Source organism: Leopardus geoffroyi, chromosome B2, assembly GCF_018350155.1.
Source record: "Leopardus geoffroyi isolate Oge1 chromosome B2, O.geoffroyi_Oge1_pat1.0, whole genome shotgun sequence".
Taxonomy (NCBI): Eukaryota; Metazoa; Chordata; class Mammalia; order Carnivora; family Felidae; genus Leopardus; species Leopardus geoffroyi.
In genome coordinates this window covers 101235057-101262053 of record NC_059332.1, presented here as the reverse complement: position 1 = coordinate 101262053, position 26997 = coordinate 101235057, and the positions used below count along the sequence as shown (strand labels likewise).

The 26997-nt window shown below is 40.4% G+C and overlaps 1 protein-coding gene and 1 long non-coding RNA gene across 4 annotated transcripts in view; one reads left to right on the top strand and one right to left on the bottom strand.

The window, feature by feature from the left end:
- LAMA4 (laminin subunit alpha 4) overlaps positions 1–26997 on the top strand; it is a 145960-nt gene that overhangs the window by 15938 nt on the left and 103025 nt on the right. For all 3 annotated transcript variants that reach the window (XM_045499326.1, XM_045499324.1, XM_045499325.1), the window contains one exon: positions 20919–21020. In XM_045499326.1, the coding sequence (XP_045355282.1) occupies positions 20919–21020 (102 nt within the window). The remainder of the gene's footprint in view (positions 1–20918; positions 21021–26997) is intronic.
- Positions 4853–6774, bottom strand: LOC123608878. The gene is made up of 2 exons (XR_006717488.1): positions 6264–6774; positions 4853–6024 (listed from the first exon to the last, which is right to left on the bottom strand). It is a non-coding gene; the product is annotated as an uncharacterized LOC123608878 (long non-coding RNA).

Genomic DNA, 26997 nt, shown 5'->3' with positions numbered 1-26997 from the left:
ATCAAAATGTTCAGTGAAAATAAGCATGGAGTTGTTTTTTGTTTCTTTCCTGTAGACCATCTCTGTCTGCTCTTCCATTTTAATTATTTTGAAAGCTAACAAGTGTGGGACCCTTTTTTAGTCTTAAGACGTATCTTCATCTCAGATTATCTAAACTGTCTTGATTTTCCTTTGATTACAATCTCTCTCCTTTTTTAATCTGCTAACATAAGCTCATATTCAACTAGAAAATGTGCTTTCTCCTCAAAGTCATGAGTCAGCATGGATTTCCTTCAAGCTTAGTTCAAATCATCTGAACTAAGAAATTTACAAACTTCAAAAAGGAAAAAAAAAACTGAAATAGTAGTTGAAGTTTTAAATGAGGACAGTTTTCTGCTCTATTTCAGCTGCTCAGAGACCAGGCTGTTGACAATAGAGTATTGGAAACCAAGTGTACCAGGTTTTTGCTATAATTCTTGGTGGGTTCTAAGTAAATTAAGTCAATCTAATAGCTACTCAGAGGGCCAGAAAACCAAGCATTTCTACCACCATTCTTTTGTTCCCCTCACTTTGGGAAAATTTCACTAGACAGCAAAATGAAAAAAAGGATAAAATAAAAAGATTCTCTTTTTATAATTGAATGACATTCTCCCCATGCATCAATTATAACTTGGAAGTTATTGCCACTCCCAAAATTCCTACATTCCTCTCCATATGAAAGTCACTCGTGGAGTTCTGAGGACCACAAAGAATTATTGAGGCTTCTAGGCATACTTAACACTTACTTCAGGGTTTAGGGGATGCCTCTAATATTATCTACAATGTTTGAACAGAGAGAGTCGTATCTCTGTGTGAGTATAGTATAAGCAAGAAGGTTACGGAAGATGTCACATGAGTTTAATGGTGATATTAAACCAATCTTTCCAAAGAAGATCCCAGAAAGTAGAAAAATAGTAGGTCCAACTTATAGATTGAAGTGGATTATTGAAGTATATTGAAGTAGATTACCAGGAATGAAGAATGCCTGCTTTGAGAAAACAAAACGAAGCAAGCAAACAAACAAAACCAGAAGGAATAAAAGTTTGAGCCTTTGTACCTTATGGGGAGTGACTAAAAATTGACCTATGCTTTCCAGCATTTCAGCTCCAGCTTTCCTCAAAAAAAAAACACAAAGAAAAAAACAAACAAAAAACAAACAAAAACCAAAAAACAAAAACAAAAACAAAAAAAAAAACCTTGACACAATAGTCACCTCCTCTGATGTCCCGCACCACCCCCCCCCCCCGCCCACTCCCAAGGTAAAAGTCATCTTTCCTGCGACGCCTGGGTGGCTCAGTCGGTTAAGAGTCCAATTATTGGTTTCAGCTCAAGTCGTGATCTCAGAGTTCCTGGGATCAAGCCCTATGTTGGGCTACTTGGGATTCTCTCTCTCTCTCTTTCTCTCTCTCTCTGTCTCAAAATAAATAAATAAACTTTTAAAAAAGTAATCTTTCCTTCTTCAGTCTCTCAGCATTTCTCTGTACCTCTCCTGTTACACTATGATCTTAGTACGTTCTACCCTACCTTTATGGCAAGTTACACATGCCCCCATTAAACACCTGGAGACCAGCAGTGTCCGTGATTCATCTTCTGATTCCCTAAATTGCCTTGCCAAGTGCCTTCAATATGAAGTGCTCAAAAAAGGTAATAATTTATGCATCTCTCACGTATCGTCAAATGCCTGCTTTGTGCTACACTCTAAACTAGGTCTCAGGTGAACGGTGGTACATAAAACAAAAAGAAAGACTAAATGCCCAAGTAAATACCAAGTACTGAAAGCCAAAGCAGTGCTGGGTTTTTTGTTTGCGGCATATGTACATTCTGACATAACTCTGTAATTCTGGTGGCCCTATCAGCATTCAACTTGACATCAATGGTGAGCCATGGCGTCCCTACACTATGCATTCCAGGCGCTCTGCACTGCGGGTGAAAATGCCTTTTAAGCTAAAAGCTTTGTCTTTCCCACTGTATATGGAAAAATTGACGATGCAGTTTCATAGAGAAGGTCTAGCTAAGAAATGTTTATATTGGAACAAGCCCCATCTCCAAATCTGGGTTTGTTGCTGAATGGTATTTTGTTTCCTTGGATCAGGGAAGGGGTCTGGAAACATCTGTAACTCAAGTATTGTTTTAAAATCAGCACAACTTTCCCCCCTCAAATGACAGATAACAGAGTTACTTTAAATCAAACACCCTCAGCCTTCCCCATCCATTTCCTTTCACAAATGTGTATTATTTTGTTGTCAGTAAAGTAGCTGTGCACAGAATAGATTTGTAGCATTCTGCACGCTGGCAGCTACTTTGTCCTCATTTTCCTTCCACGCTAGTTTATATCTTTTCACTGGTGTGAGTATGCTCTACCCCAGTAACTATCATGATTACGGTAGTTATTTGGGGGCAAATTTTAAAAGCTACAGATACCATCAGATGGTAAAGTGATTCTGAAACTATCCTCAGAATCTTTACTAAAAAGAAAGGTACAGGTTATTTGTGCCATTTATAAATGTAAACCGGAACGAAGTAAAGTTTGAAATTAAGCAGCATTTTACCAAAATGACACAATTAAATTTTTAGGGGAGGGAAGCTGGGGACAAAAAAAATCGTAGGAAATAACCCCAAATGATATGAAAAGGATGGCAATTCTGCACCAATTTTGAATATCATTCATGTTCTAAAAAGAACTGAAGTAGCTTATGGACAGTTCATGATATAGTTAAAATTTTGTTCGCATAGATTTACCATTTATTGGAAAAGTTTCTTTCTTTCTTTCTTTCTTTCTTTCTTTCTTTCTTTCTTTCTTCTTTCTTTCTTTTTCTTTCTTTCTTTCTTTTCTTAATTAGCTTCCCACATTGTAGAGCTAAATGTGCAGGATGGTAACTCTTTCCCCATAGTTTCTGAAAGCACTTGGTGTTTGATATATTTGTTTATTTACGAACTGTTTGAAAATGGCCCTGTCATCAGAGTCCCTAAACAGACTCCGATCTTGCCCTGAAAATTCATTTTTCTGAGACTTTTGGGCACTTGACACAGAGCAGAGACGTAAAATGTTTGCTTAATAAGTTCTACTGCTCACATTTTACAAATAAGAACACTTGGGGGTTGAGTCTCATTGTCGTTTGTCTCATAAAATTTGCCTCATAAGACATATCAATGGCAGGGTGCAGGGTTCAACAAACAACTCTAAATTTTGAGCCAATCACAAGCCCCTCTGTGGGATCTAGCCTCCTTCCATGTTGCTGGTTTCATGGCTCGGTCAAAATTATAGTGATGGTATTTTATTAGTACAATTTATGGGTCATAGTCTTCCTGTTAGTTGGGGCCGGACATGTCAAGCTGCCATACATTCTGCCTAACCAGACATCTGCTTCTGATTCATAAGGGGAAACACCTGCTGATGTATACGACACAGAGGGGCATCCTTTCCCAAGGCCCGTTGTCAGATCCCTCACATGGAACAAGGGAGGTGTCAGGGACACAGCCGGATGTCATACAACCAGCTTCTAGCAAGGGTTGACTTCCCTAATGAGTAATCTACGTTATTTGCTTTGCAGTCCATTTCTATCTGCACTACCCAGAAAGTGTTACACATTGAAACGCCAGCTGTAACTTATTATATTTAAATTAATAATGATTGGCATATGCCAAACCAAGTAATTACAGAGGGCTGACAGGCAATGTTTCCTCTCTTGAGTGCACGCCACACTCAAAGGCAACCTGAAAAAGGCTTAAAAGTGTTCTCTCTCATCACCTTCCCCCACTGTCCATCCCACCCCCACCCTCACGCCTTCACCCGTCCTGCCTGGGGAGTGGTGTTAAGACCTTTTGATGATGTTGGCAATTACCTGTGAAATAAGAAGATGTACTAGCAGTATAACTTTAGTAAAATTCTCGTCAAATCTGATAACCATGAGCAGAGTTGATTTTTTTCTAAATGCTTATTTATTTATTTGGGAGGGGGGGAGAAAAGGAAAGACAGAGAGAGAGAATGAGCAGGGGAGGGACAGAGAGAGGGAGAGAGAGAATCCTAAGCAGGCTCAGCACTGTTAGCATAGAGCCCAATGTGGGGCTCCATATCACGAACCATGAGATCATGACCTGAGCCGAAATCAAGAGTCTGACACTCAACTGACCTGGCCACCCAGGTGCCCAGAGCAGAGTTGATTTTTATCCCAGATATATACCTGTGGAAGGCAGAGGAGGACAGTGTGGGCCTGTCTGCAGCCCCAGAAGAAATGTGAGTTTCCACAATACCCTTGCAATTCTCAACGTCATTTTCTGCATCATCACCAAGAAGCGTGGCTTAGTGGAAAGAGTAGAAAGGGCTGCATTAACACACTCTATGTAAATGACTTCTGATAAGTCCCTTATTTCTCCAAGTCTCGGTTTTCCCACATTTAAAATGAGGGGCTGGACAAGGTAATCACTAAGATCCTCACCAGCTCTCAAGTCCTGTGATTCTGTAACACCAAGCTACATTCAGTACATATTTATTAAACGTCTGCTATGCAAGGCTCCCAGGATACAGTGATAAATCAGGCAAATCCAGTTTCCGTTCTTGGGGAGTTAAGCCTTCTGGGGAGGAAAGACGATGAACCGGTAACTTCAGGTGTCATTGCTGAGCTGTGTGCCATAAAGAAAGAGTTACACCGCCCTGCAGGGCCACCAGTTAAAACAGATGACTGTGCACAGACAGGTTGAAAAGGAAACGAGGAAACTAATAGCTATTGAACCCCTTCCATGTCCTTCTGTTGGACTTTGAAGGCACGATATTAGTTAATCCTCAGAGCCACCCTAGGAAGCAATATGGTAACCACTCCAATTTTTTTTTTTTTTCCAGAAAGGGAAACTGAGAGGCTAGCATTAAATAGCCTGGGTTGTAGAACTGGAACTGGAATCCAGGTGACCCCATGCCTTCCGCTGCTCCAAGTTGTCTCCAAAGGATGGGACTGTAGGGAATTACGGCTGCTGTAAGGAAAGGTGGTATAGTGTATCACATCAATGCACATGGGAGATATATCAATGAGGTCTAAAGCTGGGGGTGTCCTAAATGCAAGCATATTTGGAGGAGAAATTGATGCACTCACTCAACAAATACTTCCTAAATGACTGCCAGATGCAGAGTTAACAAATGGAAACTTGAACATGGATACACATGTGTGCATTTCTTAAAATACCCAAGGGTAGATTTTCATCATATTCTGACAATTTGGGGGGGGGGCAAAATCTAAAGGAAAATGACCTAAAGTTACGTATTTGTATGTAGAGAGGGAAAGAGAATGTGTAAGCTGTTAGAAGAAGAAGAAAGAAAAGGGAACACGTTGGAAGGAAACTTTCCCCCTCCCTATGAAATGCTCTTTATTTCCTGATTTCACAGTTGATTCACTGCAGTTATATTGAGAACCCCCAAACTTGATTACTTGAAAGGCATCCTATCTTTGAAAACAAATTCTTATCTATTTGGATTTCCTAGATATGTGTTCCATCAACTGAACAGGGGGGAAATGTCGCCTTTTTCAGATTGTTATAAATTATTATAGAAGGGGTCCAAATCTATGAAGTGCAATCTGTCTTTAGATAGTGCAATTTCGATCCCCAGATGGATAGAATTCAATTTGTTATCTCTTTTCAGTCTGTTACCTGCTCCTCCAAAATGCCTTGTAAGAGGTAGTTGTACCCATGCTTTTTCCTGACTACGGCCCCCTAGTGGGACCACTTAAACATCTGTTGTCACTGCCACACTAATGTTCAGAATAATTAGAGCTAAAAAGACCGTTCCCCTTCAACAACAAACAGCTCTCTCCTAAATGCTGAGCAAATTTGTATCAAATGTAAGGTTGAGCTTGGGATGTTGGAGGAGATAGTGGGGGTCATCCTCGTTTTGCCTGTTTACAGAGGCTGTGCCTGAGGAAAACTGAGGAACAGGGCCATCTGGGAAGGAGACAAACTGCCCCCCACCAACAAAGACAGTGAGGAGGGGGCCGTGAAGCAGGTGTGATTAAAAGGCACCTGGAGGGGCGCCTGGGTGGCGCAGTCGGTTAAGCGTCGGACTTCAGCCAGGTCACGATCTCGCGGTCCGTGAGTTCGAGCCCCGCGTCAGGCTCTGGGCTGATGGCTCGGAACCTGGAGCCTGTTTCCGATTCTGTGTCTCCCTCTCTCTCTGCCCCTCCCCCGTTCATGCTCTGTCTCTCTCTGTCCCAAAAATAAATAAACGTTGAAAAAAAAAATTAAAAAAAAATAAAAGGCACCTGGAAATAAATAATCCTAAACTTTCGGACTAATTTTAGCTCAGTGCACACAGCCGCAGCGATTTCTGGTATCACATTTACTAATTTTCTCACAAAAGCCAAGTTTGCTTCTGTTGCAGGGTTTTAAAACCACCCTCATTGGTGAATTAACATTATTTAATCAGCCTTCAAAGATTTGATTTAAAAAAAACAACTTGGTTATTTGAAAGAGGCGTTGGCCTAGGACCGTCTGAAAAAGAAAGTCAATCAGATGTCATTTCACACATCTGCTGGACCATTAAGCAGTCCCCAGATAAAGAGCTGGCATGACAATTATTTCCTACTGCTGCTTGAGTGTCTTCTCCTGCCACACTCTTGGGGGCGATGACGTGCTGTTTACTCTTCTGCACCTGCTCTCCTCCGCTCCCCCCAGACCCTAGCTTGGCCCTCCTGCCTTGCTCTGCCTGCAGAGGCCCACCCTTGCAGACCGAAATACTCATATTGCCTTGCTGAACCAGAAAACAGGAGGGGGTGGGGGGGGAGCTGGTGTTCTGCCTGTTCCCTCTCTGCCTTAAGCACTGCCTCCTGGGCAGAAACTGTGGCCTCGGCAAGACTGCAGAGCCCATGGTGGCCTCTGCACAGCTCTGCCCCGACCTGGGTTAGTGGAACAATGTTTCTTCACTCCTTGGGACCTAGGTGTGGTAGATTTTTGTTCCCGTTGCCTCTACATGCCTTGCTGCCTTAACTTCCCCACGCTTCATTTGAACCCTGTGAAGTGAATTCTGTTTTGTGCTGGGCCCCTGATGACCGACTGTGTCAATGGACAGGCTCTCTTGGAAATTCATGGCTTTTACCATTTCCTCTCAGGTGGGGGAACACTTTCCCAAGGCATCTGCTGCAATTAGCTGTCTTAATTCGCAAACTATTTACTTTCAGGTGAGGGAACAATGAGGAAGAGATCATACCAAAACAAATGAAGCAAAGACCATAATCTTGATTTCCACGTAACGTAAGAACATAACCTTAAAGTCCACAATTCAACTCCATTTTGGCCTGAATCATTGCTCGATCTTTCCCTAGTCCCCTTTTCATTTCCATGCCAGCTGGAGAGGCCAAACTTTAGCCCAGCTTCTGGGTCACTCTGCCATGTTCTGCCAATCTAAAGCCAGAAGTGGGTGGGACTCCCACTTATCAGATGTCTTTGTCCCTCAGGAAACAGGGCTGTCCGAATTCGGACCCCAACTCCCCTTTTAGAACAGAAAACTAGCCTGTGATTTCTCCTCCTTGAATTTTAAAATTTAGTTTCTCAGGCATTGGAAAATTGTGCACCATTTTGAGTATCTTTTACCTCTGCCTTAAATTAGTACATCCCAACTAGAATAAATGAGCCCCCTAAAAGTACTCCAGATTGCACAGATAGCCCAGGACATGTAGCTTTACTGCTGGAATGAGTTAGTTAGTGGAACTCAAGTTAAATAGTCTTTTAAACATTTGAGAAAAAACCTAAGAGCTGATGCATGCTTTAAGTAAGACAGACATACAGACACATGCCAGGCTTTCCCATGGGCTGTTGTAGCTGCTAGCTGTAAGATGAAAAACAAAGGAAGGACAAATTAAGAAAGGAATGTTCCTACGCTTATTTTTTTAACTCTGTATAACGATCATGGTACATAAAGTGAATAACAAGGAAGTTAGGGAAATTATACACAAGCATCTAAATCTATTGTTAAGACCACATTAGTCACTTCCCAGAGATGATGTTTTAGAGACCTCACCAGGTCTAGACAAGGAAATCCAAAATCCAGCCAACCTAAGTGTCATCTTTTGTTTCTTTTTCATGTTTTCGTGCTTTTACTCTTTCATGAGCATTTGTGTGCCCTGTATGGAGCTTAAAAAATAAAACATTGCCGACATATATCCTTCCTCAATCCCCTTCCCCTCCTCTACCCTTAAATGGCCTGATTTCTTAGATTCCCATTCATATCTCATACTTTTCTTTATATGTGTGTGTCCCTACACACTGTATAGTATAATATTATTTCACGTGTTTCCAAATGCAGGATAAATGTAGTGTTTCTGTTCTGCAGCTGTTTTTTTTTTTCTTCAGTATTATATTTTAAAAATTCAATCACAACTGAAGATCTTTACTTGTGAGATTTGCCAAAAGCTCTCCAAAGTTTCTACACAGTTTGCCCACACTTGGTTCCTTCGTTACAGATTCAAGCCCACTTTTTTCAACTAATGTATTTTCAAAACCTACTTGTTATTCGCTAACGACTCTGATAGTTGCTGAGGATACAAAGATGAGCATGATACTATTCCTGTTCTCCAAGGGCTCACAGTGATTCCAAAGAGGCAGAAGTGCAAATTTAAAATTGTAATAACATGTTCCATGTGTTCCGATGAGATGTGTGCAGAGAACCGTGAGAACACAGAAGAAAAGGGACCGAGTCTGAGACTAAGGAAAAGGTTCACAAGTGATGAAGGGGAGAAAGACACCACCAGCCTCTGGTGCAAAGTCACCATGGTCAAGAGAATGGTATATTTGGGGGATGGGGAAGAGTGGAAATACGTAGTTTAAGTATAGGGAGCACAGGTTGACCCTAAAGGACAAGTTAAGGTTGAATTGTGAAAGAGGAGCCTCATACATCACGCTAAAGAAGGTTATTTACTCGTTTAAGCAGTGAATAAAGAGCCACTGGGAGTTTTGAAACAGAAAAGTAGTATTGTAAGATTTCTTAAAATTAATTCTGGTAATGAAGAATGAGCTGCAAGGGAGAAAGTCTGGTGACCAAGAAAGTAGGGTGGAGACTATCATAATAATCTAGGAAAGAAACACCAAGATCCTGAACTAAACAGTGGTTTGGGGAATAAGGGGAAAACTCATGTTGGTAAACATTTCAGAGCTAAAGTATAAACTCTACGAGGTAGCAGCATCCGAAGGGTGGCAGGATGTGGGAACTGTCTAACCCAGGTGGAGGCAATGAGGGGCACACTGTGTATAGAGAATTTTAAAACAATAATAAAACTTGCTGAACCGCAGTCTGCTTTTCATTATCCCCATGTGCCAGCATTTCTAAACAATGTCAATGACAAAATTCTCCTCCCTCAAAAAAAAAAAAAAATCTTTTGTTGTCTAAGTTCTACACAGTTACTGTGGTTACCGTTGAGTTTTAATATTATAACAAATATGTAAGCTTCAAATTAGCACATTCCAGTTAGTTAATCTTTAATAAGCATTGCATTCTACACAGAAATTAATTCGGGGAACTTCCAGTCCTACAGTCCCCCTGAGACAGATGGAGGTGTTAGTTTAGAGAATAAGTTTACAACAGTTCAGAATTGTGTAAGGCCCTTTCTGACTTGGGATTCTAACCTCTGTGGCACTCCATCTGTCTCCAGTTAAGCCATGGATTTGAGATAAACAATGATAGCACAGTGGTTGTGAAGAGGAAGAGACAGAACTTGGGTACTTAACTGTTCTCATTCTGTGTGCAAACCATTTTCTGATCCTTGCCAAGTCCATTCTTTTGGAAGCATTTCCAAAAACTACATTATTGCAAAATATATTGATAAAATTTAAAACTATCAGCCCATTACTTTTTCCTTTTATGTTCTATAATCTTTATCTGAGATATAAGAAGAGACGTAGATTGGGGAGAGGATATAATAATGTTACTATGGGACACGTTCAAGTCCATGTGCCTATAGAACTACAGATGCACTTGGAAACAAGAGTGTGACATATAAGAGTGAGATCAGGGATATGTAGAGGGACCTGGGAGTCACCAGAATATAGATGGAGGATGAAACTGTGGGACAGGTTGACATCACAAGGTGTGTAGATGGAAAAGAGGGATCCGGAGGCTATTCCTGGAGAACATCAACAGTGTGGAGGCAGCAGAGGAAGCGGGACAGCACTCCCTTCCTACCGCTCCACCCCCACCCCCCTCCAAAATACTAAGATAAGCAGCAGAAAAAACCAAAGACAGGATTGTCCTGGAAACCAAGAGAAGGGATTACTTCATGGTGGGAATTTCAGCCAGGTCAAGTACTAGAAGGAGAACAAGTAAGACTGGAAAAGCAAAGCCACCAAGACATCAACCAACAGCTTTGACAGCTCTGCCCTGGCTCCTCTGACAGCTCTTTAGTGGCACAATGCAGACAGAAGTCAGACAAATAGAGGCACGGGTGGGCACAAAGAAAGCAGAGCCAGTGTGATTGAATTCTCTCTCACACATGAAGTTTGGCTGAGCGAACGCGGAGGAAAATGAAAGGGAGGTAGGGCTGAGGGAATGTGTTCTTAGAATATGAGCCACTGCTAGGAATTTACCCAAGGGATACAGGAGTAATGATGCATAGGGGCACTTGTACCCCAATGTTTATAGCAGCACTCTCAGCAATAGCCAAATTATGGGAAGAGTCTAAATGTCCATCAACTGACAAATGGATAAAGAAATTGTGGTTTATATACACAATGGAGTACTATGTGGCAATGAGAAAGAATGAAAAATGGCCCTTTGTAGCAACATGGATGGAACTGGAGAGTGTTATGCTAAGTGAAATAAGCCATACAGAGAAAGACAGATACCATATGTTTTCACTTTTATGTGGATCCTGAGAAACTTAACAGAAGACCATGGGGGAGGGGAAGAAAAAAAAAAAAAGAGGTTAGAGAGGGAGAGAGCCAAAGCATAAGAGACTCTTAAAAACTGAGAACAAACTGAGGGTTGATGGGGGGTGGGAGGGAGGGGAGGGTGGGTGATGGGTATTGAGGAGGGCACCTTTTGGGATGAGCACTGGGTGTTGTATGGAAACCAATTTGACAATAAATTTCATATTAAAAAAAAAGGCATACGAGCCACAAGGAAGAAACTCCTCATCCAACACAGAACCCAGCACCTAATGGTGCTCTGCCTCTCCTTGCCCCTGTAGGTGCAAATTGATGGATGGTGTGCGAGAGAAGGAGGCCAGATGATAGCACAGGGTCAGGTGGATGGGTCCCAGAGCACAGGGAGAGGGCTAATCTATTCTACTATGAGGAGTGCTATCTCCACTGAGATGAGCAGAGGAAATTAGAATGAGTCAAGATAAAGATGAATTTCGAGAAGAAAAATAGATAGTATGAGATTTTCTGCCCAATGACCTCTATTTTGTCATTGAAAGAGGAGGTAAGATTATCTCCTGAGAATTAATGAATACAGTAGAGGTTTGGGATATATTTCTCCTTTCCTACTAATCTGCAATAGCATTTTTTTCAGTGATGCATAAACCCATGAGGAGAAGCATAAGGAAAGAAAAACAGGACTCTATTCCCCTTCGGCTTTGCGTCTTGAGTGATCCAGGGTGAGGGTAGCACTGAAATACTAGGGGGTACCTCATGACAGAAGGGGTACATTTACTAGCAAAGGAAACTGATGGAACACCCCAACCAGTCAACTGCCCAAGGAAGCACGACTGCCTTCCCTGGGTGCACTGAGAGGAAGCCACTGCAAGTTTACAGACAATTAAGCCTCCCAACTCCTTGTGAAAAGAAAAGGCAATTTAGTCAGACATTTGCAGATGTCTGTGGGCCATTAAATGGTGATGACCAAATTGGAATGTCTATACAGAGCACTTAACTCAGTGCCTGGTGTCGGTCAATAAATATTAGCTGTTATTATTCAAAAAACCCAGTTGAGGATGACCGAAATGCCTGTCATCTCACAACATTGATTCCTGCCAAGTGGCAAAAGACTCACATAAAAATCCCCTAAATGCCTGTAACTCTGAAGTCATTTCTCTCTACTTGTTCTTATAGCCCTTGTACGCCACATCTCTTCCTTTCTTGGAAATGTGTCCACGGCATTTGCTCCAGTAAATTAAATAAAACTGAGTCAGTTTTCAGATATAAAAAAAAGTCTGGCAAAGGTTATGTTGTGTAACTGTAGCTTGGAAGGCGAGGAGTGAAAAGAACAAGCCAGTTACATGAGATGATGTGAGGAGAACCCAGAGCAGAAAGCCAGATGTTTAGCAGATTTTTTTTCAAGAAAATCAAAGGAAAAAAGGCAACACTAATGCCCCATTATGTTATATAAGTGCAATCTCTACTATAAATGAGCAACTTAAAAAGCATTTAAAGTAACTTTTCAAGGAGACAATTAAAGAAATTTTCATCAGTATTAATGAACATAATCATCCCCAAATCCAACACTTCAAAAAGAAAATCTTTAGGGCTTTAGGGCTCTAAACTTTCTTGTTTGATCCTTTTTAGTTATACAACTAAAGAGAGCCAAGTGTGATAAGTACTTCATCACAGCCTGAGTCTGTTGGTATCTACAGTCCTAACAACATTTGATCAAGTGTACAGTTTGGGAAAGTTATTTGAAATCTTTGGGTGGAGCACTGGTTTCCCTGCCCAAGAGAATGCTCACAAGGTCCATAAAAAGTGCTGAGAAATAGCCACACTAATGCGATGTAAATGCCATGCTAAATACCTCTCCACTTCACAGAATTAAAGGACCTGGCTTATCCGTGGTCAAGATGGCTCTGTGCTTTTCAGAATTCCTCAGACCCTAAATCCTTGTCTATTTCACTGGTGATTAAATGGAGAGCTGGAGTGTTTTGCAAGCCAGCCAATGCAAGGCTGATACGGGTCCTGAGCAACAGGCATGAAGGTAGCTCTAAGAGCCAACTAGGAGACGCTAGCACCATAGTTTGTGTTTAGCGATGCCCTCGCTGTATTATGCCAATCATAAGAAGAAATGCCTTTCAACTGGATAAACCTCTGAAGAATGTTGAAACCGCTTTCCCAATCAAGCTATGGTGAAATCACTGTCAAAATCTAAAAATTAACTTCACCTATTAAAATGTGGGGAATTTCAATTACGCAAACAAGAGCTTAAAGAGGCCCAAGGGAGGATACGTGGGTAATTCTGTCCACATTCGAGTAAAATCAATCAAGAAGTCAACTTCTTGCTAGCTGTAGCACATTGCATGATGCCTTTAACATATTTTGGCACTTTGATATAGTTTGGTGTATGAACAACCGGGACGTGTTAAGCCCTACCTGAAAAATCATAGAGCTAAAAGTTACCAATAGCTTACCCCAGGACTGCCTTCCATCCCAGATACTTTACCTTTTATTTTTATAGACACAGAAAAAAGGTACTGTGAGATGCCTCCCTATGTAATAAATTCACGTGTTTTCAGAAGTGGCTCCTCCCCAGCAAAGGCTAAGTCGATGTTTTTGAATAGGTGTTCCCCATTTATTTTAATCATCCCCGTTAGAAGAGCTCTAAATACAGATTCTTAAACCTGCCCAAGCTTTAAGCAGATGGAAGTCAGCATTTTGCAACATGCGTAGACTCAGAGTAAAGGCACAAAGTTTTAGCTCCTAAGTGAGCATCATATTCAATGTTAAGGTGACTTTTAATAATCGCTTTAAAAAAATGGAACTCACCAAAACTAAAACTAGAGCTAAAATTGTTGTTGCCTAGAAACAAGGAGAAAAGTGGATTCATTATATACATACAAAAACCCAAGCAGAAAGATAATTGAATGTGGGCTCTTAAATTTGAAGAATACTAATTTGGAAGGTAGCAATGACTCTGGACACAAGTGAATGAATTCAGAGAGGTTTTTGGTTTGGGGTGTTTTTTTTAAATGCTTTCTACATTGAGCCTCAGTAAATTAAAGCAAAAGCTGATGAATCAAAATTCTAAAAGTCTAATTCAGAAGACAAGATGAATCGATATTTGTAAAATGTTTGTAAATCCTTGATTGAAGACACAAAGACAATTTCTACAGTGCCCCCCTCTACCCCTGTCCATGGTTTAGCTTTCTGTGGTTTCAGTTACTTGAAGTTAACCTCCGTCCAGAGGCAGATGATCCTCCTTCTGATGTATTGTCAGGTTAATCGTAGCCTAACGCTAGGTCACAATGCTTACGTCATTCTCCTCACTTCATCTCATCATGTACGCATGTTTTCATGTCACATCATCACAAAAGAAGACAGGTGAATACAGTACAATAAAATATTTTGAGAGAGAGAGAGATCACATTCACATAACTATTATTACAGTATGTTGTTATAATTGTTTTTTATTGTTATTGTGAAATCTTACTGTACTTAATTTATAAATTAGATTTTATCACAGGTATGTATGTATCAGAAAAAACATAATGTGTACAGGGTTCATTCAGGACTATCTGTGATTTCAGGCATCCACTGAGGGTCTTGGAGTGTATCCCCCACAGATAAGGTGGAGACTACCGTATTACAGGTCAGATCTTACTAGAACAGGCACAGGGCTGTAGAGTATGCTCTTTGTAATGGAATTCTATTATAATTAATCCACGGTCATTTGTTAGAGCTGATTTCTCTCCAAGGGTGATCTCAAGATGTGTCTCACAGCAGATGACAACTTCAGACTCCTAAATTTGATCAATTTTTGTCGTTTTAATGGGTGGTTGGGGACCTCAGATTGCTAGAGAACGCTATTTGAGCATTTAAATTATTTAGTCAATCAGGGTTTTCAACAGAAATTCTGAAGGTTCTAGAGATTCAATATCTATGCGTATGTGGTGACTTTGGGCCAATTAGCTCCTCTGTGACAACATTTGGAAAACACAGTGAGATTTTTGTGAACGTTTTTAACCTAAAATGGTATTACTTAGCTTGAGTTTGCTACACCCAAGGGATACAGACTGGACAATACCTCAAAAAAGCCTGATTTCAGAATCTTAAGAAAATTCAAAAAATGTCCTGTATGATGACAATATTGTCAGTTTAAGTCATTGCTCTCAAGGGACTTGTTCATAGGAGAATAAAAATTATCAAGCAGCTATATAAGTGTTATCCTCTTTGTTAAGAAATAGTCTTACTTTGCTATAATATTAACTTATGAAATGATTAATATTATGATTGTACGATGGACCTGTGGAAATAATGCTTTCTGCAATGATATCAACATATACTGCCATTCCCAGTTCCTTTAAATATATGTGGCACGTGGTTATACTAATTTCTTCTTTTTTTTTTTTTTTTAATTTTTTTTTTCAACATTTATTTATTTTTGGGACAGAGAGAGACAGAGCATGAACGGGGGAGGGGCAGAGAGAGAGGGAGACACAGAATCGGAAACAGGCTCCAGGCTCTGAGCCATCAGCCCAGAGCCCGACGCGGGGCTCGAACTCACGGACCGCGAGATCGTGACCTGGCTGAAGTGGGACGCTTAACCGACTGCGCCACCCAGGCGCCCCTATACTAATTTCTTCTTAAAGTTCCATCCAATTTCTATAAATGTAAAATTTGTCAAATATACGTACATTGATTTTTACTCAAAGCAAGACATCATACTAATGATAACAAAGTAAGCAAATGGTAATCTTCACTATTATTCTTTGAAGACAGAGGTAAATGTTATTGATTGATCTAATCAGTATTCAAGCGAGACGAGCTGTAATAATATAGTAGCTAATAATGGAGAGCTGTAAAAAGTCTCCAAGTGATTTAGTGGAAAGTAATTTGTCAAAATGACAACTGGGCTGAAGTAAATTGCTTAAAGAGTAGATATTCCCATTCAATAGTTTTCATATATTAATAACTATATATTTTAAGCATGTATCTATTTTGTAAGATTTTTTTTCCTGGAGTTTAAAGAAAAGGTTTTGCATTTTTATCCTTTTAAACCTGCTTTGGACTGTTTGTAGCAGCAAAGTTTGGAAATAACCAAAATGTCCAACAAAAGGGGTTTGGTTAATATATATTAATGGTATACCAGATGATTAGGAGCTCAAACCCAGGAGTCAAACAAATGATCTAAATCCTAGGTCCACCATTTCTCATCTGTGTCACTTGGTCTGTATCCCAAATCCCATAAGCTACAGAGACTCATCTGTAAAATGTAGGTGACAGCTATTGCCTTCATAGGGCTATTGTGGGGTAAAATGAGAGAAGTATACAACATGATCAATGCAGTAATATTTATGTTCAATTAATTAAAGGTTCAATTCAATTTTTCTTTCTTTCTTTCTTTCTTTCTTTCTTTCTTTCTTTCTTTCTTTCTTTCATCTTTCTCTTTTGTTTTTATGAGAAGCAGCATGTTATAATAGAGAAAGAACAAGATTTGGATCAATCTGAACTCCTTATAAAGCCGTGTGACATCGGATACATTTTTCATCTTCTCTGACCCTCAGTTTGTTCATTTCTAAAATGCAGATACTTATACCTAATGCACAGAGTTGTTACAAAGAGCAAATATCATAATATGGATGAAGCTCTTATCATAATATTTGGTATATAGACCCTCAATGAATAACAGCTACACTACAATTATCTTCATTCTTATCATTATCCTTGTTATTATTATTAATTTTTTAAGGCCTTGGCACCATCCCAGGCAGTATAAATCCTCTGAATGCTCTCAGATCAGCCACCCATGTGTTCATATAGTTGTATGCTATCGGTCAGGTCTTCTCATGTGGGCAAAAGTGTTCAGTATGGCATCTAAAAATTGATTGTAAGACTTCTCTTGCCCAAACACACACATATATACATAAACACCATCTTTGTTTAATAAATTTTGGAGAACATTCCAAAAGAAATCAGACAGACATTTGTTTTCTCTGTGGGAAGACCACTCAGCTTTCAAAGGTCTCGAAATAACACAGGTCTTACAATCACTAAGCCAAGAGATTGTTAACCAGAAACCAAACTAAAAATAACTCTACTTTCATTCCTAAAATTATCTACCTTTTAATATTATAACGAAGGTCAATTTCGCCAGTTTTTACAGAATTTCAAGACAGTTAGTACAAATTAACAGAACTTTCTGGAGCCATGACAGAAAGTAGAAAAGTTCCTTTTCTACATAAAAGGAACAACATTTTACAGCTCTTCCTTGAGGACATTCAAACTTCTCTTGAACCACTTAAGAATTTACCATTCCAAGAAATCCTCTAAGATTCTACAACACAAAGGGTCCAAGGTAGCCAGTGCATGTGGTAGTGACATCAGAAGCTCCCAATGAATGCCCAGGGCTTCCATTAGCCTATATGGTGCCTTTACACAAATTTAAAATGGTGCCTCCCCTCAGGATAGACGAATTAGAACATATAATCTTTCAGGTAAACAAGGCCCTACAGGAAAGAAGCTGGCTGGGTTTCTACCCAACCCCACCCTCCCGGCAGGGGGCCAAATGACTGCCCCACGTGACCCTATCCCTGCCTCCCTTTTTCTTCCTATCTCCCACAGTTTAAGAGACTGGAGCCAAGTCAATTTCACACAAGGTCAGAGCCTTAGCCTGGGGAGTGGATAAGTGGATAATGACAGACTCTCTGGGTGAAGTCACCTCCTAAACTTGGCACAACATAAAGATTTCATTTGGCACGTCCAGTCTGGGCAGTGGCTGCCTGGACTGTGTCGAAAAAGACTGGAGACCAAATCCAGCCCTAGTTGGGAGCAGTGAGTCTATTAGCAGCATAAACCATTGGTTTCCAACAGCACATATGCTTCAGATTTCCTATCTTGGACCAAACAATTTAAGTCACAAATATTCACTGAGCAATTAACATGTACAAGGCACTATGAGGGACATTGTAGAGCAATCCTTTCAAACCTGGTCACACTTTGGAATCTTCAGGGGACTTTTTTTTTTTTTTAATTTAAATCCAAGTTGTTTAATATATAGTGCAATAATAATTTCAGGAATAGAATTTAGTGATTCATCATTTACATATAACAGCCCACGCTCATCCCAACAAGTGTCCTCCTTAATGCCCCTCACCCCTTCAGCCTTTCCCCCCACCCAACACCCCACCAGCAACCCTCAGTTTGTTCTCTGCATTTAAGAGTGTCTTATGGTTTGTCTCCCTCTCTGTTTTTATCTCATTTTTGCTCCCCTTCCCTTACGTTCATCTGTTTTGTATCTTACATTCCACATGTGAGTGAAGTCCTATGATGTTTGTCTTTCTCTGACTGACTTATTTCATTTAGCACAATACACTCTAGTCCCATCCACGTTGTTGCAAATGGCAAGATTTCATTCTTTTTGATGGCTGAGTAGTATTCCAGATAGATAGATAGATAGATAGATAGATAGATAGATAGATAGATACCACATCTTCTTTATCCATTCATCAGTTGATGGATTTTTGGACTCTTTCCATACTTTGGCTATTGTCAATAGTGCTTCTTACACTAGAACACTAATTACCAGATTCTTGTAATTTTTCAATAAATCTAAAGCTATTCTGACTTTACCAGCAGAATTTACCAAAACTGTTTATTGCTATTGTTATTTGGGTTTTTTTTTATGTTGTGTAATTTTATTTTTGTTTTTTTTGTTTTGTTTTCTTTTATTGTTTTTTTTTATTCCAGAATAATTAACATAGAGTGTTATGTTAGTTTCAGGTGTATAATACAGTGATTCAACTATTTTTGTTTTTAAAACATGAGTGTCTTGATTTAGCTAGGGCCTCAAGGACATAAGGGATTAGCTACCATATATACAAACTGATGCATTTATTCAGGGCAAATCTTAATTTTCTTTGTCTTCTTCAGGAAAAAGAGCTGCAGAAGTACCCAAAAGGCTTGAACTAATATCAGTTGAGAGCACCTTCACTGAAACTTGATGCTTTTTGGGCCAGAGGAAGGTCCTACTACAGTTGATGATACAAGTAGATCTTCTCATGTTCTGTTTCCAGGCATCACTACCAGACTCCCTACCATCACTAGCATGCTTTTCTCCTCCTAATACACCTCTAGTCTCTGCCCCACTCACTGGGACTCATACTAACTCATAAGGATCAGAATGGTGGTCACAGGGGCTGGGGAATATGGGAAATGGGGAGAGGTTGGTCAAAGGGTGCAAATTTCCAGTTACAAGATTATCAAGTTCTGGATACCTAATGTGCTGCCCAATGAGTGTAGTTAATAATACCGTATCATACGCTTGAAAGTTGCTGAGAGAGTAAATCTTAAATTTTCTCATCACAGAAAAAGAAATGATAATTATGTGGCATGATGGCCGTATTATCTAAAGCTATGGTGGTAATCGTTTTGCAATGGATACATGTATGAAATCAGATGGTCTAAATTAAACGCTTCTTGCCACAGTTTTAGCACCTTTCTCTCTCTATTGTTCCTTGTGGAATTGAGAAAAACCACAAACTCTCCATTATAAATTATAAATTGGCTCCCTCTCAGTCTTACTTTCTCTCACTTAGAAAAATGGAATTGCTTCTTTTCTTCATGGACAAATGTCATTATGCCCTATTAAACTTCCTCCCAATCGAATATATTAGATTTTAGTTTTGGGATCCCAACTGGTGGTGTTTTTATACTGTGAACAGTGTCTAGTGGTTCTTTCTTTACAGACAAAAAAGCAAGAGGAAATGGGCTTGCATAGCAGTCAGAGGGACTTCAGCCAGATATAATGAAAAATTTCCTGGTGGCCAAGATAGTCCAAACTACAATGAGTCAATGAAATGGGGTGTGGGGGGAAGGGTGATGTGAAATCTTCTACTCTGTAAGTTTGTGGAAACAACCCAGATGCTTATCTGTCTGGAATTCTTTAGAAGTAAATCTGTCTGATGGGCAGGGAGTGGACTTCCACATCTACAATGCCATTGCTGCCTTGCATCATCAAGGCATCCTGAAGAAACATAAAAGACATAGTCACAATTCCAATCACATAAATAAGGAAAAAAATCTTGCAAAGCTTCTCAACTGGGGCATGAGTGACATTGGTGGGAGGGTAATTCATCATTGTGCAGGTTGACTCGTGCAGCACAAGGTGGTTTAACGTCGCCACAACCCACTTAGCACCTCTGGGTCTAAGGATTTGGCCACTAGAATGAAGGAAAATAATGTGTTCCTCGCACAGCTGCTTGGATAAATGAAATCTCTGTCACCCACACAGGACCTGACAAGTGTAAGATCTCATTAACTTCCCTACTCCTCCCTTTAAAATTTTAGGATCTGAAGAGATAGATTTTTTTTTTTTTTAAAGAGCCCAGGCATAAAAGACACATCCCTAAGCTGTTATACTATAGCCAGTAATTTGTGATACTATAAGTCTTTATTTATAGGGAACCTAAAGCAACTTCTCACCTTGACTAATTGTCAGAGTTTTATTTTGTTTTGTTTCGTTTCGTTAGAAAACATTAGAAAATTTCTCTTTTACTGTTACCTAAAATCTCCTTATGCTTCCTTACAATATTAGGACAGTGTTAAAGGTGTTCCTATGCTTCCGAACAGTTTTTAAAAAGTGGGGGGGGGGGGGGGGGCGCCTGGGTGGCGCAGTCAGTTAAGCGTCCGACTTCAGCCAGGTCACGATCTCGTGGTCCGTGAGTTCGAGCCCCGCGTCGGGCTCTGGGCTGATGGCTCAGAGCCTGGAGCCTGTTTCCGATTCTGTGTCTCCCTCTCTCTCTGCCCCTCCCCCGTTCATGCTCTGTCTCTCTCTGTCCCAAAAATAAATAAACGTTGAAAAAAAAAAAAAAGGAGGGGGAGGGAAGATAGCAAAGAAAATTGGACATACATCACTGAATGGCAGTGTAAATAGTTTATTCTGGTACATTTTGTAAAGAAATATTTAGATAGCTGAATAATCATCTCCCCTATTCTTCACAGAAAGCATTGACCAAAATAGGTCTTTTCAATAAAGCACATGTTTTTTGTTGTGTCTGTTTCAGAAATGTGGGGCCGGATTCTTTCTCGCCCAGTCGGGAGCATGTATGCCCTGTGACTGCAACGGCAATTCCAACGAGTGCTTGGATGGCTCTGGATTCTGTATGGTAGGTCGGGGGCACCTATCACTTTTCAGACATTTCCTTGGCCTTCTGTGTCTTAAGTGGGGATAAAATATTCTTCCTGGACCTTTGAGCTACCTAGGAAAGAGCTAATCAAGCTCTCTTTTTATCCTTCACCTTTTCCTGTAAAATACTTCATAGAAACTGCTTATGATTGTAAGTGGCCATCAAGGCATATGTGTGACTGTACGTAGTCCTCCTGAAGGGTGACTGACTGACCACCCTTGGCAGCTGGTTTCTTCCCGGAGGCCAATGGTGAAGAGACTCTAAACAATACACGGCGGGGGAAACCATCCATCCAAATTCCTCTGTAATAGTATAGTTTGCCATATGTTTGGCTTCACTCCACCTAAACCAGGAGAATAAAACAGTTGTTTCATATAGCATAGTTCACAGCTTAAGATAGTCAGGTCTACAGATCAAAATTTGTTTAAAATAAAAAGGCCTGAACCAAATAGCTAATAAAAACGAAAGCTCTGGCCTTGTGGTCTTTGTAATTCTGTGTTTCAGCCCCGAGAGGACTATTTTCCCCCTTAACTGGAGTGAATCCCTGAATTCCCCAGTTAACTCTTCTTCAGTGAAGTATCATAGAGACTCATGGAGGAGACAAGACAAGCCTTCTCGCAAAAAGTGCTTGCCACATCTTTTCTATTCTCACTGAATGGACTGGCAACTTCGTGAAAATGGCTACTGAAATATTTACCAGAAATGGCTTTAGTAGAAGTCCCAGGAGGCATTTTGAAAGTCTTATGCCCCAAGATCATGTTTTCCATCAGGAGCTGTACCACACGGCCGGAAAATCAGATTCTTCAGGATCCTCTGAGGCAGAAGAGATTTTCCAAAATTGCAAGAGAATTTTTGCATAAGCTACAAGAATTCTTAATTAAGTACACCCTGTTTCCCGCAAAATTAGTATAATTATCCCTGTTAAGCAGATCATTTTGATTACAAGTGGCCTCCGAGGTATGCACATGGAGGTGTGATTTTACCCACTGTAAATGCATTACATTAAGATGCAAATTAGAACATTTCATCTACTTGGAACCTAGCAGTTGCCATTTTTCTAGAGACAGAGAGGATGTAGTGGCAAACACTGGGCACTGCCATCTCTCTGTAGTATTTGTTCAGTCCTGGTGTTTCTGTCTTCCCCTTCCCCCCATCTTTTTAATAACCGTTACATCCAGGATGTCCTCTGTAGCCGTGTAGGCACACGCAGCTGCCAAAACCTGCCCCTTTCTAATGCTTCCATCTCCGGTTTCCTGTTATTTTAATCCCAGTGACATTTGAAAAGAAAATCCCATGGATGCACTTGAACCAATGATGTACATCTCTGATGATTTGACCAAGTAGAGGCTCTTTGCCATCTGGCTTATTAAAATAGAAGGCGATAGGGATGGGTAGGCCCCGTCAGCTGCTGTCAGGCAGCCAGTAAGATGGAACACTGAAGTAAAAGGACAAAAAAGACCATCCTGCTAGTGCCTGCGAAGAGCTATGACAAAGCCACTCTTCCTGACGATGACGTTGTCAGAAAAGGCACTGTCATGGTTTCATCTCTGACCTCGACGTGAGCCTCTGAAAGGGACAGTCATCACGTGACTCCTTCACGGCTTCTGGGCGTCCGAAGTTCCAATAAAAGTTTGGGAATGGGATAGGGGGTAAGTTTTTATACGCCTGCTCAAGGAAGCTGCCAATCTTCCCTCAGTTACTTTGCTCCAAGACAGAACATTTGAAAAAGAAACAAAGAAATAGCCGTCCTACCCCACCCGGAAGGAAATAGCTTTCTTCCCTGAAGTAACATGTGCTGGATGTAACAAACAAACAAAACAACAACAATACAGACCTGGACTACATGAAATTCAAAGTGAAAATCACCCACAACCTCACCCCCCAGAGCTAAATGTATATATGTATATCTATACACATACATATTCTTATAAATTTCATTTGGAAAGACAGAAAAAAAAAAGAAAGTAACTCGTATTTAATTAAACGTAAGTAGTGAGCAGAGAGGCTTGCCCATATAGTAACAATATGTTGTCATTTAGATGGCAAATATATTGTCAATGGTGTCCCACTGGAATCAAACTCAGATTTTTCTGTTTCCCTTGGCAGCCCCTTCTGGCCTCCTGGCCGAGCAGTGCCAGATTTTAGGCTCCTTCCCTGTAGCTCCTTCAGTTCACCCAGTTGTCAGGGCACCAGACAAGAAGCAGTGGCCTGGAGAAACACTTCCTCGCAGCTGACTGTGGGCCCGAGTTTCAATCAGTTCTCACTGCTTAACAGCCTCACTCATTTCTCCCATCTTCCATACACAGCCAAAAATAAACGGCCTTCTTTTATTTCATCTTGTTTCATTTTGTTCTTAGTTCGAAGGCTTGTAATGCCTCTGCCTTGCCCTCCCCTCCGTTGTTTCTGATTCTTCCCCCATTCCAACGTCCATTTTTAATTTGACCTCATCTTTTACAGACCAATCTTAAGGAACTAAGCCATTTGACAATAGAATGTAGAGTAGACAAAGTTACGCTACCATTTTAGATATAGCAAAGGAGCTTGGAGATGTCTCCACAAGAGGGATGCTAACGCTTCAAATGCAGGAAAGTGGCTAAGTGAAAAGTGAAAAGTGAATGAAATCCAACATGTGTTGGATGTTTCCAAAAAGCCACCTTGCATCTTATCAGAACTAGAATGCATTGGGAAGGGTTCTCAGCTGAGTCAGCCAGGCGAGGCCCCAAAGGCCAGGCAACTCCAGTGAACATGGCAGACTCTCTAGGAAAGCTCCAGAAGGAAGCATGAGAAAGGAATTAAGGAAAAGAAACATGTGGAAGCAGACAGATGGCTGGTGGTAGGAATGCTCAGTTTCTAATAACCCATATTTTATCCCAAGTCTATAAACTAGGCCCAGAGAACTAAGAAGAAACCATGGCTGAGGCCAGTTCCCATCCAAAACGTTGTCTCATCATTAGAGAAAGCCAGGCGCCCACTGACCAGAACTAGACGGAAGAAAATCTGACTTGAAGTTCACCACTGACACAGCACTCCTTAGGTTCCTTTTGATTAAGGATCGGTTCATCTATTGATTTCATCTATCCATTTAACAAAAAAAGCGTTTTACTTGAGCACCACCTATGTGTAGACACTGGGTTGGGTTGAACGACTGTCCAGACAGACGCACCCACTCGAAAATGCTGGTGGACATGACGAATATAATAAAGCTCAAGGTATGAGGACCATGGGAGCTTTAGAAACACACGCAGAAACCCCGATCTGTTCAGTGGCAAACAAATAAAAAATTAAAAATAATACAGGGTCTGTGCCAGCATTGCAAGAAAAACATTTTTTGTAAATCTGAATGAAAATATTCAGATTTCAAACCAGAGAACTGCACAAATATAATTGAAATCTAAAGAGACACCATCAAGCTGTTAAGTATTTATATCTGGCTAGTGGAGACATGGATGGATTTTTATTTTCTTCTTTTCACTTTATAATATGCCTCCCGAAATTTTCTGCAACTGCCTATAGTAATTTTATAGTTAAAAAGATTGATATTCAAATGGACTTCTACCCCACCCTAAGCATAATGGAGAAAGAGAAGTAATCCAATATATTGAAGGTTAATGAATTTTTTATTACTCTCAAAGCCTAATTAAAACTTCATTCAGGAAAGCAAAGATATTGCATCTCTAATTTCTGCAGATACTAGCATTTTTCTCATGCTTTTCAAACCCTCCTTTATTATGTGTGTAAGACAGAAATCAACCAATGTAAGTTCCTGTAAGACTAAATATGTGTGGTTAATAAACCGGCACATTCATTAGATGTCCCAGAGCAAGAAAAAATTCAGTTATAGAGACTTCTTTTTCCTGTCTTATTTCCAACTACAAAGTTGGTATCTAGATCGAGTGCATAATTCTTACAACAAAATTTTGACAATTTTCCAATATGTTACAAACTTGGAAAACCCCCAAATTTTGCAATAGTGATGGATTTGGTACTATGCTAACTGAAGCTTAGCAGAGTCTACAGAATCTGAAAGAAAGTCAGAAAATTGCATGTCCAAAGAATTCAGAGTTCTCTGTTGCTTTGCGGCCAGTCATGTAAGAATATAATGGGAACTGACTGCAAATAAGTTCTCCATATATTGTTCGAGTTTCTTCTTCCAACCCTGAATGTGTTCCTCTTCTGATATTCCCCTTCTCAATTAACTACCGTATCATTCTGCCAGACCCTCATGCTAAGATGTCCCAGATGCTTCCTCGGCTTCCTTTTCCACTTCCCCAACATTCAACCTGGAAGAAAGCCTCTCCTCTTCTCTGCCATCCCACTGCCTTAATTCACGTCCACAGCATCGCTCCCTGACCGCTGCCATGGCTCCCCAACTACTCATCATGCCTTGCTCCAGACTTACCTTCCCCTAACCAGCGACGGAGACATCTTTCCACCTAGTCAAGGCATTCTCCTTTCTAAAATCTTTCAGGAATTTTTACTCCAGCCCCACTGAGCTTCTCACTACCACCAAAACTAACTCTGTACGAGCACCCCCTGAGTCTGAACTTGTGTTCCCCTGCTCTCTACCTGGGATTCCTTGCTTATCCTTCGAGGCCTAGTTCAAGTGTCGTCACCTCCATTAGGTTTTCTCCAATTTTCTCGAGATGAGCTAGACCCTTTCCCTCTTTGTCCCACAGTAGGTACGTACTTCACACATACCTCAGTCATAGGACCTAGCACTCTATATTATTGTTTGTTTACCTCTCTCTGAGTAGTTTGCCTCACAAGTGTGAGTTACTCAACTGCAAGAACCGGGTCTTTTTCATAAAATGACACATAAGGACAAAATGACACATAAATGAACCTGGTCTTCATTTTAGTAGCAGTCACAGTTCCTTGTTGTGATAGCAGCTTAATCCAGCCTTGTTAAGTGAATGAATGAATGAATGAGTTAGTAAAATAAGAAACCAGCAAATGTAAAAATCTTTAATTTTATGTCATATGAGCCACTTGGGTCACTCTTCATTGCAGTAAAATGTACTGTCCTTTTATGCTAGATACTCAGGCTCAGGCCCAATGTTGAGCAGCTAGCAAACAGTGTTACCTATAGTAGGTGTTTCTATTTAGACCCTTCCTTCTCAAAGTATAGGCTAGACCGTAGCACTAGCAATAATTGGGAGCTTATTGGAAATGCAGACACTCAGGCATCCTGACACCCTAGACATCCTGAATCAGAATCTGCATGTTCACAAGATCCCCAGGGCATTGGTATGCACAGTGAAGTTTAAGAAGCACTGATCTAGGGGAGCCTGAGTGGCTCAGTTCGTTAAGCATCTGACTTTTGATTTTGGCTCAGGTGATGATCTCATGGTCTTGGGATTTAGCTCAGGCTCCATGCTCTGAGCTTGGAGCCCACTTGGAATTCTCTTTCCCTCTCTCTTTGCCACTCCCCCACTTGAGTGCCCATAGTTGCTCGCTCTCGCTCTCTCTCAAAATAAATGAATAAACTTAAAAAAAAAAAAGAGAGAAGAAGAAGCACTGATCTAGATAGAGCAGAAGTTCTCAAACTTTTTGGTCTCATGAGCTCTCTGCATTCATAAGAATTGTTCAAGTAACTAAAGGTCTTTTGTTTATGCAGATTGTATCTGTCCATAGTTACTGCATTTGACATTTAAAACTGAAAACTTTTCTCATATTTTCTTGTTAATTTATTTGAAAATTACAGTAATGAACCCATTGCAGGTCAACATAACTAATATGCTTTTATAGAATATAAACATATTTTACAAATTAAAAATACGGTTCATGTTTTGCTTAAGAGAAGGCAGCTGGATCTCATATCCGTGGTGATATCTCCATGTCATGTAGCCCCAGGAAAATTCTACCTTACAGCATGAGAAAATGAGAGTCCAAAAGATAAATAAAATCTTAATATTATTATGAGGATAGATTCGACCTCCGTGGACGTACTTTGAGA